General features: G+C 38.1%; 1 protein-coding gene across 1 annotated transcript in view; it reads right to left on the bottom strand.

The window, feature by feature from the left end:
* Window positions 1–2139: 2139 nt before the first annotated feature.
* Window positions 2140–13767, bottom strand: part of mpped1 (metallophosphoesterase domain containing 1) — a 34675-nt gene continuing 23047 nt past the window's right edge. The window contains exons 5-7 of the mRNA XM_056245096.1: window positions 4916–5031; window positions 3336–3449; window positions 2140–2727 (exon numbers count right to left, since the gene is read on the bottom strand). Of these exons, the coding sequence (XP_056101071.1) occupies window positions 2609–2727; window positions 3336–3449; window positions 4916–5031 (349 nt within the window). The 3' untranslated portion in view covers window positions 2140–2608. The remainder of the gene's footprint in view (window positions 2728–3335; window positions 3450–4915; window positions 5032–13767) is intronic.

Below are 13767 nucleotides of genomic sequence, written 5' to 3' on the forward strand. Positions count from 1 at the left end.
GAATTTCATTTGTGTAAATGATCTTTGAAGAAACTACAGAAAAAAGTGCGCACATCCAGTCACAATTCAGAAAACTGAAAAAAAAATAGCATTACATGTTATGTATGGAATATATACATTAACGCTTCAACTTGAAACACTGTGAACACGGTGCTTTGACCTCTAGATCATCATCAGGAAAAAAAAAGGTCTATATACCAACAGGTAATGATGACATCCTCAGATTACCTGCCCACAGGAAGTCACATGATTTTTGTGTACACTTGTTTTTAATTTTGTGTAGTTATGTACCATATTGATTAACAACTGATATTAGAGATCTTTTAATTTATCTGTACCAGTTGATATTGGATATTTAATTTTGGATAGTGTTTTCTCATACTTTGACATTTTTATTAAGTGTCAGATGTCAGCGAAGGTAAAGTTAATCTTAAAAAAACTATTTAATAACACTGTTCTATAGTAAATCTTAAAACTTATATTTTTCATACTGTACATTACAATTGTGGTGCCTAAATTCACTTATTAAAATGATTGCAAGCGTTTTATTTTAATTTATATAGACAAAACAGTACAGAATTGTAATATTTGCCATTTATCAGTTATTAGCCATTGGTCAAAATTTTAATATCGGTGTATTCCTAATTTGTGTATCTCTGACTATGTGACATAATATAAGGTATGAAATAATGTTAATGTAAATAAACCCATTCTATTTATATACATTTATAAATCATGTAACTTCCTGTGGAGGTTCTCTGATGATGTCATTATGTTTCCAATGTGAAATGAAACCATAGAGACAGGTTGAGTTTGAAACGTTGAGGTTGTTCAATACAATTTTGGAACATTAATATCAGTGTGCAGATATTTACTTTAGTTCCTCCCATAAATGATCTTTTCCAGAACAAAAAGCAGTTTCGACAGTGAAATTCCTCTCTGCTAGAATTTATTCAACACCATAACTCTTTAGATGGCATAAAATTAACTGACCAAAAAAAAAAAAATCTCTCAAATAAAGAAAATATCTTTAGCACTGAAATTTCACAACACAAGTAATTAACAAACAATCCACAAAATCTGTTTGGAAATTCAGATCAGCATGCTGGGAAAAAATTAACTGGAGCACAGCAGTAAACCTGATGACAACATCTTCAAAAGAAAGGCCCACATATGGGCACGAATGAATGGAGAGAAAAAACAAGAGGAAAGCCACATGACAGTGTGAAGCACCTCTGACCGAATGCAAACAAGTGTACAAACAGCAAGAAACCCTTAAGAATAAGTAAAGATGAGAATCCATCTCCCAGGCATCAGCTCATCCTTCCTTTCTAGTCCAATATTTTTCTTTTTATCCCTTCGATCTCTTCGTCCTCTGATGCTTTCTTTTCCCTGGGCTATGAAAGAGGAGCAATTGATCGTGTATCAATGCACAAGGAGCCCACAGACGCACGCGCACACACACGCAGAGTGATAACTCGTTCGATTTGTTCATTTTTATTCATCCAAATATGGAAGATATGAAAACCCTCTGCACATCTAACAGAAGCGTCATATTAGGCCTAATGCCACACACAGTTAATGCTGAAGAGCTGTAAAAACACATGGGAATAAATTATCGCCAGGAGGAATGTTAATAAATTATAGTGGGGAGCATGTGGATCAAAGTGCAACGTATTCTTGTTATGCAAAAGCGCACTTTGCGCGCATGACGAGTCTTTGATATTCAGAGGAGGGACATTAACGGCACGCTTTAGAAGAACTTTTAAATATTTGACCTTAAACACTTCAAACTACTGTAAAAGTCCACACTGCTTTAGTAAAGGACCGTTTGCTTGAAAACACACTCACAGTTTTACACGTTTACAGTAAATCGAACAATAAAGAAGGTGTAAAAAAGTGGAGAACACAGGAAAATATTCGGACACATTTTTTTGTTACCCCACCCCACTCCCCAATCACTATTTTTTAACATCACATTCCTGTTTAGGGCAAATTTATTTCTTCCAGTGTATGGCCCCAAGTTCAAAAGAGCAACATATACTGTAACAACAGAGCAGTTAGGAAAAAAGTAGGATGAGAGACTGAGACTCGGATAAAGAGAGAGAGAGAGAGAGAGAGAGAGAGAGAGAGAGAGAAAGAAGTGGTAAAGACCCTGAACAAACTTGTTTGCACCATAGCACTGTTTCCTCTGGGCACATCCTGTAACTTTCAAGAGTGGATCCAGAGCAAAAGAAAAAAAGATTCTCTCCCCCGAGTCAGAGGTCCATTGAGGCTACAAGGTTACAATGTTCCTTAAATAAGTGCCAGCCAAATGAGGAGAAAGCTTTGCTTCCATGACCATAAGTACATGCGATTGTCACGCCGATTCAAGTGCAACACAAGAGTCAAGTTCAGAAAAAGAGTTCAAATGTCTGTGTCAGTGAGGCAGAATGCCACTATTTTATGTCTGAGGGTGGCACACGGCACAAAAATGGGTGGAAATATCCTTGGGAATATCCAGATTAGCGTCTCTCGCTCGCTCTATATACACTACGCAGCATCTGTATACGCTCAAGAAAGGGGCCCTGAATGAAAGAAGGCGGCCGATGGACGGGTCTCGGTTCAATCATGAGCTTCTGGGATTGGGCAAGTCGAAAACGATGGGTGCGTTCATAGGCTGGAAGTTCACCGTGCACGCAGAGGCGTTAACAAACGTGGTGGTTCCGTCTGTCATCATACCGTAACCTAGCTCACACAAACATAAAGGACAGAGATATATTACCATTGCTTAAGTTGAAAAACATCATGTACGAGATGTTGTAGCGAACATATATGTTTAAATACAGGTAAAAGGTGAAAACCGATTTTAATCAAATCAAAAACCAGGATGAAAGTGTTAAAATCGAAATGGTAAGTAGAAATAACCATGCAGTGTGTGTGTGAGGGATGAATACTTTTAAGATTTTAACTACTAAGACATTGCAAACAGCAAAAAATTACACATAACAATAAGTAAACAGCTGCCGTTTTTATGTTATGGCACAGAAATTATGCAAAAATATGGCAGAGCCAAACACGGACATGCAAAGCACAACGCACAAGCTTACACAAATGTATAATGCAATCGCATTGCCCTCTATGAGATTATTTCCTCTATTTATTATGCATATGAATGTGAACTAGTTCTTGCTATAGAGCTGTCAGAAGGCAGAGCAGCATGGGACAGACTCTGCCTTGCTAACCCCAAAACAGGGTGGATTGACGTGGCAGCATGAACAAGATCACAGGGCTGTGTGGATTTTCATGCATGTGATTTACAGACAGTTGGGAACATCATCATCTGATGTGATTACCTTCATGAATGTGTCCAAATACATGTAGTTTGGGCTGAACTCTCCTCTGGACGGTGTTCAATAGCTCCATACAGCCAACGCGTTGCATCTTCCTGGGCACCCAGTCCAAGAAACCTACAAAAAAGGAGTATAATTACTAATATGAAGATCACAAGTGAAAAAATAATAATAATAATAATACATTTTTATTTATTTTTTTAAATCAAAGATGACAGAAACATATGATGTTTGTTTCATTTACGCTTTTGGAGTTAAAGCAGGACAAATGCCAGACATACCTTGTTACCAAGTTAGGGAAGGGAATCATATCGAACTTAACAACTGTGGTTCTGATTCAACTTAGTGGTTTGGGGGTTGCTTAATGATGTTTTATTCATTTTGAAGAAGAAATTTGAGATGTGAGGTGCTAATTTAAGAACTCTACCAGGGTAAAGTCTTGACTCACTGAATTTTAATTAGATGATGTGACTGGATGCTCTAGAAAGGTTACAGAACTTATTAATATTCATGAGCTAAGCCTTAGCCATAGTAGGATTAGTAAACACATCCTGGATTTTGATTTTCCTTTCACAATTAATTGGGTGAGTCCAAAAAAGGTTTACACATCCAGAACCAATAACAAAAACAAACATCCTGAAGTTTGGGTCCAGATTGCGAACCGGTTCTTGATTCCCAAACCTACACCAAGTATTGAGAGAGTGCAATGATTTTGACTTTAATAAAGGGCTGTTCACACAGGACACATTCTTATGTCCATCTGTATTGTTTTTCTATGCAAACAAAAGTTCATTTTTGTGAAGAGATAATGCGTCTAAAATTCCTACTATATGAAAAAAAAGCACGCCAACAGAGTAGTACGTCCGAATTCATAGTATTCAAAAAACAGTAGGCGAAAAGTACCCGGATGACCTACAACTTCAGCCGAGACTCTGAAGTACGCATTTGATGGACACTTTACTATCCCATGAGGCCACGGGAGAGGATTTGTGAACGGTGGTGAAGCGAAGCAACTGGTCACGAAGTAAGTTTCAAACTATGCAGAATCTACTATACAGTTTGCGATTTTGGATGCAGCGTCACTGTATATACAAATTGACTGGATCCAAAGTGATCATCATTATAGACTACAAACTTGACTTCACACATGTAGTCTGATGTCTCTACATACATAAAGCACAGACTTACTGGGAATCTTCAGAGACCTCATTTGAGGCTAATGATAAACACCCACATCTGCACGAATGTATAGTGAGACACGTCTTTACCATGAGAATTACACATTGTCACATTCTCAAAGCCCAAAAGCTTAGTGTTTTAAACCGCAGCTGTCTCTATGCACAAACTTCCATTCTCCGTACATATGACTGTGTGTGTGAGGGTTTTATTATGTGCGAAGGGATTTGCTGCACTGCGAACAGCGTCTCAGCGTTGCATGCTTTAGCAGCCTGCTGTAGCAACTCCATCTGCCAAAGCCTCAAAGCAAAAGACTTGTGTGTGCGCAAGGATGAAGACAACATAATGGGAAATAACCATCACCGCATGCTTTGTGTGTGTGTATTTGTGTGTGATTTAGGTCTTACCCAGAGGAGGGCAGTGTGTGAGAAGAATATCCGTGGAATCTGGGATCTGATTCCACTTCTCCAGCAGAGCTTGTCCTCGTGGTAGATTAAAACCCCAGCCGTAGTACCACGGCTGCCTGAAAACATAAATAAAGAAGAAAAAAAACACAGTTAAAGCCTGCTGATGTGACCATGACCATTACTTCCAATATCTTCACTTGTGCTTCACTGATCTTTTACCCAGACTGCCCAACCACTGATTAAGGTAAGATGACATTTCCATTTGGATCTGTATGGTGAATGTATCTGTGAGATATCTTAGGTAGGTTTATGATGAAGAATCCCCAAATCTCAAATAGCAATCCCTTTGAAATGACTGTCACATCTTTTACAAAATGTAATAGAGAAAAATAGTTTAAATAGAAGTGAAAAAGAAAACAAAACAGGAGACCAATTTAGCTGTGTGGTGGGAGTTACAGGTGCGAGGCCGGATAAGATTATGTCCTCATCTCTCTGCTGTTGACTGTCCAAAAAAGCAGGGGCGTGAGGACGATTTGAAAAGCTTGGCTCATGAATATTAATTAGGTGATGTAACGCTCGCCTAGTAGTCCAAAATGATCGAAAAGGCTGGTAAGTGGGCGCTTCACATAGAGGATTACCATTTGTGCATTTGATCAGTCCACTGCCAATGCACTTGATTGGCAGAGGCTTCTCCTTGGTCTTAAAGTCATTTAAACAAAACAAAGAAAACGCTTGCAATTAGGCCGCCAACAATGTTTTAATTTAGATTAATTCGATGAATTAATACATTTAATTTAAATGTATTAATTATTAAACAGCTCATTTAAAATATTTAATTCATTAAAAAAATTTAATATTGAATAGTGATTCATATTTTTATGCCTGTATAAAATATTATATACAGATCACACATAAATATATATGCACTTTAGATTAGGGTATCACACCAGTCCTCAGGTCTTTACACTGGCTCCCAGTTACATTTAGGATTGATTTTAAAGTATTATTACTGGTATATAAATCATTCAATGGGTTAGGACCTCAATATATTGCAGATATGCTCACTGAATATAAACCTAACAGATCACTCAGATCATTAGGATCACATCAGCTAGAAATACCAAGGATTCACTCTAAGCACGGAGAGTCTGCTTTTAGCTATTATGCCAGCCGCAGCTGGAACCAGCTTCCAGAGGAGATCAGATGTGCTCCTACAGTAGTCACATTCAAATCCAGACTCAAAACACTTCTGTTTAGCTGTGCATTTACTGAATGAGCACTGTGCCACTGTTCGTCCAACTGGTTTTTACTGTACTTTATTTTATTTTTTATTCTAAACTGTTTTAATTATTCTTATTTGTTTTGATTATTTTAATTTCTTCTATGTAAAGCACTTTGAATTACCATTGTGTATGAAATGTGCTATATAAATAAACTTGCTTTGCCTTGCCTAGGGTCCAATTCTCACTATGAACTAACTATGTCTTTTGCCTCAATAAACTCCTTATTACTGCTTATTAATAGTTAGTAAGGTAATTGTTAAGTTTAGGTATTGTGTAGGATTAAGGGATGTACAGTAGAATATGGTCATGCAGAATAAGGCATTAATATGTAATAAACAGCCAATATCCTAGTAATAGGTATTCTAATAAGCAACCAGTTAATAGTGACAATTGGACCCTAAACTTAAGTGTTACCATTTATATTTGTGTGTGTGTGTGTGTGTGTGTGTGTGTGTGTGTGAGAGAGAGTGTGTGTGTGAGAGAGAAAAGATCAGAAAGACAGGAAGAAAGAGAAAGATGTAGAGAACAGGTAGAGAGAGCCTGTGTGTAAGGACAGAGAGGGGGGTTGATGGTTTTGCCTATGCCCCATCACTTTGATTGCAGATGCACCAAGCTTGAGTGACGGTATAGAAATTAACATGTCACTAACAATCTGTCCCCAGATCCATCTTCCTCTGCTGTGGCGGATTTGCACATTCATGTGTGCGAGTATGTTGAAAGACTCTGAGAGTGTGTGTGTGTGTGTGTGAATGAGAGTTTACACATGAAGCTTCCCTTGCCTCTACGTGGATTTTGTCATTTATAGAGAGCAGTCACTTGAAACATTTACTTTTATAGCTGGCTGACGCATCAGTGTCCTGCGCTGCAAACAAACACACACACACACACACACACACACACACACACACACAGACACGGACCCTTTGAGGAGCTATCTAGATCAGCCCTGGGTTCCATCATCTTAAGAAGGTCAAGAGGAAAGAAGGGGCTCGTGGGAAAGCAAATGCTATTTTCATTTGATTTCAACTGATTAATATTCAAATCACTTCTATCATCAGGGTCTAAACATTTATGATCAAACATCCGAAGGCACATTGACGCAGTCTGATTAATTCACATCTCTAATCTTAAAACATTTAAAATGGCCTTTGCATATTGATGGTGCTATTTAAATATTCATTTCCATCTTTACACGGACGTCTCAATTACACTGGATCGAGAAAGTACTCATTATTGGTGTCCCAAACAGCTTTTCTAACTAAGTAGAGGGAGATTAATAAGCAGAAGGAACGAGAGAGAGAGAGAGAGAGAGAGAGAGAGAGAGAGAGAGAGAGAGAGAGAGAGGTTGCATGTGAACACAGAAAGGGAAAGAGAAAGGGAAACACTTTGAAAACTGCTTTAAGCATGATTCAATCATGAAATTCAAAAACTCTGGCTCAGATTAATGAAGATTATTTCAAGCCAGAAGATCAGACGTACACGTGTAATTCCTTAAAATGTGACACGGCAGAGCCAGTGATGTACTAAACCATCAGGGCATTTATCAGTTATTATCAGATGTTTTTTCATTTGTCAAAGCGAGTAAGAAGCAGAGACAGCTGTTTGCTTTCATGCCTTTACTCCCATGATGCCACACCAGCACACAAGTGAAAAAAAACAAAAAAAACTTTGCAAACTAGGTTTCAGGATTTTATAAAGCAAATTTAAGGGGTGTTTGTCCACTTAAAACATCACCACAATGCTAAGGTGTTGCTATTTGGTTGCTACAAGGTGTTCTGAGTGCTGCTAGTGTATGTCGATAGGTTGTTGCCCAGTCAAAAGGGGCTTTTGCACCGGGTAGATACAGGAACTCTGTTATAGGAACTGGCCACCAGGGCAGCCCACTCCACCGAGAACTAAATTTTCCCCTAGGGCCATTTTTCTGGTTGCATTCGCACCAGCAGTAACTCTGAAGTGACGTAAGCCGACCGAGAGCGACATCATTAAGCACGACATTTAACAACGGCAGCAACTGGAGGATGGAGGACGCCGTGATCGGCAGGTGTCGGTCCATCTATCGCAGTTTTCCATGTTTGTGGAGTAAATATATGTAAACTGTGTTTACATGGCTTTAAAAAAATGGCGGGTGACGGTGTTTTGTACGGCATGTGTTTGCCCAATCATGTGTTTGTCACTGGTAGTTCCTGTTGTGCTGGGTTAGACCCTACTCTGAAGTAGGCGCTAATTAAGTCCCCCCAAAAGGCATTCCTATAACTAAAATCGATCCCAGTTCCTGCAGTGTGAACACACTCCAAAACAACTGGTATTTTCGGCCATAGGCATAGGAACTATGAAAACGTTTCTCTGGTGAGAAAGCCCGTCGTAGATTAATCACTCATCTTGTTTTAGCAGAAAACACCAATCAGAACTAATCAAATAGTTGGACTAGAACTGCCATGTGGTTAATGTCTTTTAAAGTAAGTCTATTTAAAGTAAGAGTAAGGTCTGGGTCAAATCAGTGAGTGTGTCTGCATGCAAAACCTCTCTTGGCCAAATGATATCAGTGCAGTTTCGCCAAAAATCTTTAAACGTATAAGGCTGCGGTGGAAAAGGCTGTCAGGCCTTTTTTGCTGCTGGTAAGATGACGCACTTTGAGTGGAAAGATAAAATGCATACGAAAATTGGGGAGAAATAGATGGAGAATGCGAAGCAGAAATATGAAGCGTCATTCACAGGTCAGTAAAGTTAGTCCTAACAGCCCTTTTTACGTCAAGTGCATCCACAAGCGCTCTATTCCAAAACCTTTCTGACTAGAGCCTACAAGGCAGCTGCCTTCTAAGGGTACATTTACACATCAACAAAGTACTAAAAACAGAAATGTTCTTCCTTTGTGTTTTTTACAAAAAGACGACAACGTTGTCAAAACAATCCCCGTTCACATGGATCTGCAAAAATTACTAAAAATGCTGTATTCTGATGCCAGGCCAGTAGATGGCGCAAACACAATCGCACCTATAGACTGAACAACACGTAACACGCATGAGCAAGACATCACAGTTCTCATACATTTGAGAGTTTGTAGTTTAAATGGAGATGATAGCGGTATGGTTTTCAGAAATGTGCATTTTGGAACCAATTATCAAAAATTAGTCGAAACACATAAAAAGTGTTCCGTTTTTATTTGAAAATGGCGTTGTGTAAACGGCCCATCCTGGTGTAAAGGTGTGACATCCTGACTATCATGGTAGAACCTTATAAGTGAACGCTTTGAAACACTGTGTCCTCACACTTTCTGACTAATGAATTTTCACTTTTCCAGTATTTTTGAAAATATTTTTTTAAGAGATTTCTTTTAGCTAAAGAAATACTTTGAATCTGAGTTCAACTAAAAAAAAAAAAATTATACCACAGAACTTTTCCATGATTTTATCAATTTCCATGGCTTTTCCAGGCCCGGAAAACACACTTTTGGAAGCTTTTCTAGGATGGTGGGAACTTCTCCATAAGCAGCAACTCAGCAAGCTGTACAAATAGCACTTTGCATGGCAGTTTAAACACAATTGATTTCAATAGAACTGTTGAAATTCCTAAGATAATACAAATCATTTTTTAATTACACTGAACTATTTTTATCAACACTTTTCATGGGCGAATTAAATTTGTTAAAACAATCTCACAATTTCTCATACTTCATTCACTTAGCTTGCAGCAATGCATTCTGGGATTGTCCTATGCACAAAGATTACACATGATTCTGCCTTAGTATTTGGCTAAAATGAGGTATATCTTTGGAAGCGGCTTAATTAAGTTGCCTACTTTGTGAAGCAAACTTCAAGATGGAAGCGCTCCAATGTACCTCCATAGGCAGCTCACTAGATTTTGGAACATAGCAATGCATAACTAGACATGTGTGCACATAAACGCAGACACATACAAGCTATCTGCAAATGAGGAGAGCTTCTGTTCAACATCCTCACCTGTGGCTGCTGTAATTACAGATGATGGTGGTTGCCTGATGCTAATTACAGAAGAGATGTACACATTATTCTCTGTGTGTGTTTAAGATACTGTATGTGCATGGCACAGAAGCAGGTATGAGAAGTGAATAATTAGTAATGCGATGTTTCTGACAATGACCCAATTGTGTGTACGAAGGAGAAGAGGTTGGGAATCTACAGGGATAAGCTGTTACATCTCTGAAGAGTTAAGAGGCAATATCAGACAGCCTCTTGACAGTGCACACACACACACACATACATAACCTCATTAAGAGAGCGCGTTTCAATTAATAGCTTGCAGGTCACAACAGTCCACTGAGATATACTAGCACATAAGAAGTGCTGTTAACATCACACATGTGCTCACTTACACACTTGAACTATGAATGAACAATAATACAACTTTTCTTGACATGCTATTCCCGAAATGGCTTATCGAACAAGAAATGAAATGAAAATAAAAAAGTGAAATAAAAACAAACAAACAAAAACCATTCATCTATAATATCTCAAATGATTTTATCAGTGAAATCAAAAAACTAAGAAATATAAATTCACACACAGAAGAAAAACAATGTAAGTCGGGACTTGATTTTATCGACTGGTTGTTAAATAAATAAAATAAAATATATGGATTAATGTGATTATTTTATTTTATCATAGAGAATGAAAAACTAAGAAACATAAATCCACACATATAAGAAAAACAATGTAGGTCGGCTATTGAAAATAAAGTAATAAAATAATAACTGTTTGTCAATAAGATAAGTCACATGCAACATAAGATAAGCAGTGAATTTTCCATTTCATGTCGACTTTAAAGATTCAACTTTAACAAGAGGGTTTTACTGAAAAGCTAAAGCATAGCATGCCGTGGAAGCGTACACATCAAACAAACAAAAAAACTATACAAGAAAAAATCTGAACTAACTAGTTGACCTCACGAATCAACTAAAGTACTAGTTGATCACTGTGACCCATCCCTAAGTTTTGAGCCAGTGTTGTATATTTAGTACAGTGTGCTGTGTTGTATAGTTGTATTTCAGGCAGTGTTGCATATTTAGAACAGTGTAGCTGCATTTTTCAAGCCGTGTTGTATATTTAGCACAATGTGCTGTGGTTTTGTTCTGAACTACAGGACCGGCTGGACTTTGATGTTTAATCTGAGAGAAGCAAGCGGTCCATTCACGCGGGGCTCCAGTCCGAGCAGCACAGCAGGAGAGACACACACACACACACTCCACAGAACGACAGAAAGGGAGAAAAACCCTGGAAGGCAGAGTATATCAGTCTCTGACAATAAAGGGATTAGCCCAGGCTTGAGCTGATATGAGTGTGTATCTGTTTATGTTTCTGTCAGACATTGCTGCACACATGCTCTGAACAACTTCACTGTTTGCCTGATTCCCCCATTCGTTCTCTGTGTTAACATGTGGTAAATATGAGACATTTGGTCCCCAGCATGACGTATGCAACACTCAGCATGCAAAAGTGAAACCAAGACTACTGGCCATGACATATACACACATTCACAAACAAACACACACACACACACACACACACACACACACACACACGCGTTTGGATTCGGTATCTGATGTGGAATTTATATTTTTAAAAATGATAAAAGAAAATGAACAATAAAAGCAAAATTAAATTAAAATAAATACAAATTTAAATGAAATGAAAATAAAATATATAGGTGGTGGAGAAATTGGAAATTCAAACAGAATGAGCACCACAGCTCAATGTGAGCATGCGTGTTAACCACTAGGCCACGGTTTCCACCAACAATTAAGCACTAATGATAGTCTTAAGTATAAATTGAGGGGTGGATAATGAATTTGGACCCTGGGAGAACGTTTCTGGTCCATTGCATCCGATCCGGACAGTCCGAGGACCAGCAGTAACAAACCCATCTGTGCAATGAGACATCTGCCCACACAGCTCGACACCTCTCTCAAACTTACACACACACACACGCACGCACTGGCCTGGGCACACGGCAGACTTCAGAACAGCTGTGTGGACTCACACTCATCAACGGGAACATTCACAGCACTGATTAACATAACGAGCCAAGAGCAGGGACACACACAGAAGTGTTTGATAGCCGATGCAGTGCTTTAAAGGAATGGATTGTGCATGAAAATGAAAATTCTTCCATCATTTACTCACCCTCATGTTGTTCCAAACCCGTATGACTTTCTTACAGTATGTGGAATATAAAAGGAGAATCTCATTAGCACATTAGCATATTCAGATTTGTCGCATGACATGACCATGCCAAATTTAAATCTGCTCGAAATCCTTTTGTGTCCCACGGAAGAAAGAAAGTCATACAGTTTTGAATGATATGGATGCGAGTAAATGATGGGCAGACTTTTCCTTTAAAGTCTGCCCATGCTTTCTTAAAAGCAGTTCTTAAACGTCCGTGGTTGCATGAATAAAGACCTCTGCGTCTGCAAGGCTACATTCGGCATTCCTTTTGAAAAATCAGGCTTAAATGCTTACTGAAAGAAAAAATCCTCAATGGACAACATCTGCACTGCAGCGAAGCTCTCATCTTGCAATGGTGTGTAGGTGTATGTGTGTCCGCATTAAAGACGAAGATGCTCAATTGCAAGAAATACCCAATTAAACTTCTCATTAATATTATAAAAGACAAGTAAACTTAAACTTTCCAAAAGAATCCCCATGGCCCTTCACAAAGAAGAGTAGAATAGGAATGAGAGAAAAAAAAAAAAGTTGATGTAGAAAGATGATGACAAAATTAGCCAAGAGAAAGAAAAGCAGTCTTCATAGAGTTCTTGCAATAATACACACAAAAACAAAAGCTCACACTCACATTGGTTTTGTCTGCTTAAGCACCCTACGTTTTTTGCATTGTTGTTTTTAATACAAATACTCATCTCTGGACATCGTGGACAGAGAAAACGGTCTGAAATATACCTGCACAAACAAACACTACTTGAATTTTTAGCTAATCTAATCTTAGCTGATCTTAAAATACTCTGCTGCAACTGACCAATCAGAATCAAGAATTCCGGAGAGCCTACCACAGTCAAATATTTGACCGGCATATTCTTCCTACAAAGCTATGCCCATTTCATGTTTCTGGCATCACTCTGTGGTCAATATCTGCTTGCATAATTTAACCTGAATCAATACATCATGTATATTCGTTTATTTGTCAAGTAGCTGTGTAATAAGTGGGATAATGTGTAATTCAGCCAATCGTTACAGCAAAATAAAGCCTAAATAGGTAAATAATTTGAAGACTTTAAGACCCTCTAGCGGGCCCCGTGGGTATTAGGGTCATACCCCTGCTGATCACCATTTGGTAACAATTTTATAACTCTACAGTACATTAATTAATAAGTGGGTTTTGTTCATTCTAAATGCTGTGGAATTATCATCAAAATTAGAGGTAATATTTAACATGTAACAGATGCATAGACATTAGCTTAAAAACAACCAAGAATATTTCTATAAAAATTATTATTAATCACAATCTTTTTATAAAGCATTGTAAACCTCTTTACTGAATCTTTTGATACAACTAAAGACATACTGTACAGTATCCTTGAGC

This window comes from Rhinichthys klamathensis, unplaced genomic scaffold, assembly GCF_029890125.1.
Source record: "Rhinichthys klamathensis goyatoka isolate OS25496 unplaced genomic scaffold, OSU_Roscu_1.1 h1tg000029l_1, whole genome shotgun sequence".
NCBI classification, from domain to species: Eukaryota; Metazoa; Chordata; class Actinopteri; order Cypriniformes; family Leuciscidae; genus Rhinichthys; species Rhinichthys klamathensis.